Raw genomic sequence first — 4,159 nt, 5'->3', positions numbered from 1 at the left:
CCTTCCCTTCTCTCAAATCCACAAGTTTTCACAGCCCGCAAGCCCCCTGGCCAGCATGCACCCATGACATCTCTTCTGCCTGGCGAGGGTGGCCCCACCACTGAGGGACAGGCAGTCAACAGGAGCAGTACATAGCAACAACCAGCACTCCCTACAGGGTTTGTTGACACTCCCCAAGGACTCCCACCCATTCTCCTGGCTCATAAATTCCCCCATGCCATCACCTCCATGCAGTGAGGCGCCGAGCAGGTCCCCCGCGATGCAGCTGCTCATCCCAGCCATTCTCTGCCTGCTGTGCTCCTGCTGCCTCCAGGGCATGGAGGCACGGGAATATGAGTCCCTCCTCATGGTGCCAAACGGAGGCCCCTGGGGCTCTTGGGGGCCCAAACAATTTTGCCCCAGTGGCTATGCTAAGGGTTTTGAATTGAAGGTAAGGTTTCATTCCTTCTTTGGGGTGTGAAAAAAATCCTGCTGTGAAATGATGTTATCTTGTTCTGGTCTCAGCAGTGCTGGCCACAACACTTTGTCCTATTGCAGCAGTCTGTATTGTATCTGCATCAGTCATGCAGGCTTATCAGCAAGAAATCTCTAGCGTAGAGTAGTTCTTCCAGGCTCTCTGCCAGTGAGCGATTTCTTAGCTGAGGAGTTCATCAGGTAAGAAAAGACGTGGGGTCTGTACTGCAGAGCCCATTCCCAAGGGGCTGGGACAAGTCCCACCTGCCAGCACTCCAGCTCTGGCTGTCACAGCACACAGCAAGAGGGTGGGCATGACCCGGGGCAGCAGCCACCAAGCATTCCGGTATCCAGAGCCTCTGCTCCGCAGTTTGGAGAAAAGGCAGAGGTGGGCAACACCGAAAAGGATCCCCGCAAAATGCCATGGAGCTGCCTCACAGCCCTGCCCAGCAGCACTACCTGTGTCTGGCTCTGTTCCCAGAGCCTCCTACCACCCCTCATCACCAGGGCTCACCTCATCTCTTCTTTTAAATGGGGGAGGGTGCTGACCACTCCTGTTTTCATCCCCTCTTCTAAGGTGGAGCCCTACCAGGGATTATGGCTCTTTGGCGACGACACGGCTCTGAACGGCATCCGTTTGCTCTGCACAGATGGCACAGTCATCGAGTCCTCCGTGGGATGGTGAGTAGTCTTCACTTTTTCATCTTCCTTTGGGGCAGCAGCTTCTGGGGAGCATGAAGGAAAACCAGTTCAATGGTTTCTCCATAGGCACCCATACCCCTTGTGAAGGTGGCTCCCCACCGGGCTTGAGGAGGTGGCTGAGGTCCCCCTGGCCACAAAGTGTGAAGGTTTTAGGGTACAGATCTGGTCCCAGGGAAGGGAACAGAACAGAACAGGGTACTTTGAATGATGAAGGAGAGTTCAAAAATGCAGATCTTAAACGCGTACTTTCTCTTTTTCCTCAAATGCTTATGTTGAAAAGGACATAGATATTAAGTAACAGGGACAAAGCAAGCAGCTGAAATTCCCAAGGGGTCCTGCAGCAACAGGGCAGCCCAGTGGCCAAGCAGCTAGAGGGTGATGGGGAAGCAGAGTGAAACAGGTGCTCGTAGAAACCCACCATCCCTGTGTAGGTCCCCTGCCCCAGGACTACCAGGATCCCAGGCGAGTTGCAGTGTTGACTGCAGCACAGCCGAGGCTGAACACATTTTGGCGAGTTGTTTTCTTCTCTGCCAGGTGGGGAAACTGGACCAAGGCCCAGCTCTGCCCCAGCAACAAGCTGGTTTCCTTCTCGCTGCGTGTGGAAGAGAGGCAGCACCTGCTCGACGACACGGCGGCCAACAATGTGAGGTTCACCTGCTCAGACGGGACAAAGCTGGAGGGCTGGGGACTTTCGGGGGGTCACTTTGGCCCATGGAGCAGTAGCTGCACCTCTGGGGCCATCTGTGGGCTCCAGACTAAAGTGGAGGAACCCCAGGGAATCCGGGATGACACAGCTCTCAATGACATGATAGTCTTCTGCTGTGAATGAGCCTGACCCGCCCCCCCATGCCGGCATCTACAAAGTGGTTCACCATTAAACCTTGAATCTGTCCTTGCACAAGGAGCAGTGTGCATTTTTCTCTGTCATGGTTTATCAAGGGTAGCGAGATCCTGTGGCTACAGCACCCAGGGGGTTTCCTCCTGGCCCCATCCAGTAGATGAGAGGTTGTTGCAGCTCCTTGCTCCCAGGTCCAGCCTGCAGTGAGGCTGAGGACAGGTTACCAGGAGGTGCACATGTGTGCACACACACATGGCCAGCCACAGATGAACACAGAGAGCAGTGCCTTTACTGGCACCTGTGTAGGCTCAGACACACACAGTGCTCACACGCACGTGAACAGCACAGGTGGCAGGTACTGTTCCTCTTCGACTGATCAAGATTAATGTCCACTAGTGAAATGCGTACCCACACATGGAAAACGGGTCTCTCCGGCAGCTGGCATTAGCTCCTCAGTCCGCCCCAGAGCTGGCCTCAGGCCCCGGTTTCCCCAGGTGCCGGCACCGGCGCCCTCCAGCCTCTGGGGTTCGTGGTCCCGCTCCAGTTGCCGGCACTCGGCTCTCGCTGCTGCCCACCAGTCTGGCTTGGAGGCTGCTGGTGGTCTCTCACACGGGCTCAGAAGAGAGGGTGTGCCCACACAGAACATGGGTAGAAAGAATGTAAGAGTAATTAGTAGTAGTAGTAAATAATTATTTACATCATTACATAAGAATATTTAGTAAAACTGTAGGATAGACTGTGGTGATCAGGTGCAGGCCCTGGTCAGACAAGCATACTGACCAGCCAGCTGTTACCCAGGACCAGCCCCTTTTATCCCCTTCTCCCTCACACTGGTTCCCCTTGCAGAACCACCTTTAATCCTTCCCCTAAATATCCCATAATAAGTCTTGCACATTCCCACAACTCCCTTAAAACACCTCATAAGAAGTTGTAAAACGTCCCCTAATGTTTTCCCCCTGCAGCCCCCTGAGTCCCATGCCCCTGTAGGTGCTCACCCTCGTTAGTCTGCAGGGCGTCCTGGGGAGGGGATGGCCCCACTGACTCCTCAGTGGTGTTCACCGAGGGCCTGGGGCTGATTGCTCTCCTCCAGCAATCACAGGGAGCAGGTCTGGGGCTCTGTCAGCACTTCTGAGGTTACTGGTTGCTCCACCTGGTATCGCCACTCTGATCCTCGCTGGGTCTTCGTGTTCATTGTGTTTAGGCTCTATAACAAATTTATAACCTAACAAATTCCTGGGAGTGAGCATAGAGGATCCCCACACCTGTAGGTAAGGCGGGAGGCTGGACTGTAAGGGCTGGACAGTGAAGGAAGAGAAGAGGGATCATCTGCCCTGGCAGAAACCATGGTTTCAAAGGAGAGGGAGGGGAACGCTTCATCCTCTCTCCACTATAATGTTTAGGATGTGAAGGGATGACTACCATACATTCATTTATCCATTAATACGTTCAAATACACCATACAGCTCCTGGCCCCAGCTCTGTGCCTCTCCTTCCAGCCTGCTCAGCACAGCATCTCAACATCTCCAGGTGCCTGGTGCAAATGAGGCACCTTGAGGACTTTTGTTTCCGAGACTGCAGCAATGCATGTGCAGTGAAGTCAGAAACAGACCATCATATAGGTACCTTTCCTGAACCCACCACCACCTCCTTCAGCATCAAGACCTCCTGCTCAGCTCTCCTCTGGAGTTCATATTTTGTCCTGCCTTGTGGGGAGGCAGGCAATACCTCATCTGGGAGGACTCTAACCATGATAACAAGTATGGGACAGAGAGTAGCCACAAACCCACATCTCACAGGGTATTATGCAGGAACAAGTTGGTTGGAGAGTTGTATAATCCACATGTGCAGGAAGAACTCAAGGAGGAAAGGAACAAACAGCAAGGATGAGGAGAGTCCCAGAGTGAACTGCAAAGATTTCAACAACAAACCCTTTCCTCAGTACCAAGAGTAGAAAGAGGAGGCAGAAATCTGAGAAAGACATAGGAGGGAAGGAGAATATCCTTAACTCTGTAAAGTTCATAGCCATTTCCCACACTCACATATTTGAAATTTGCTTGCTATGGTATTCTCTCTGATAAGTACTTCTTGCTTAGGAAGATTGTGAATGGTTCTCAGTAACACCTGTGAGCCGAGTATTTCTGTGAACACATTGAATATCAGAACACA

At 52.8% G+C, this 4,159-nt stretch overlaps 1 protein-coding gene across 1 annotated transcript; it reads left to right on the top strand.

The window, feature by feature from the left end:
* Positions 1–259: 259 nt before the first annotated feature.
* On the top strand, positions 260–2,712 carry LOC104023119 (vitelline membrane outer layer protein 1). The gene is made up of 3 exons (XM_009476899.2): positions 260–430; positions 1,031–1,134; positions 1,690–2,712. The coding sequence occupies exons 1-3, from the start codon at positions 260–262 to the stop codon at positions 1,982–1,984; spliced, it is 570 nt and encodes a 189-aa protein (XP_009475174.1). The 3' UTR covers positions 1,985–2,712.
* The last annotated feature ends 1,447 nt before the right edge of the window (positions 2,713–4,159 follow it).

The sequence above is a fragment of the Nipponia nippon genome, unplaced genomic scaffold (assembly GCF_047370975.1).
Source record: "Nipponia nippon isolate SJK-2023a ecotype South Korea unplaced genomic scaffold, ASM4737097v1 scaffold_2, whole genome shotgun sequence".
Lineage (NCBI taxonomy): Eukaryota > Metazoa > Chordata > Aves > Pelecaniformes > Threskiornithidae > Nipponia > Nipponia nippon.
The sequence above is the reverse complement of the archived record's forward strand: the minus strand, read 5'-3'. Positions and strand labels throughout refer to the sequence as shown.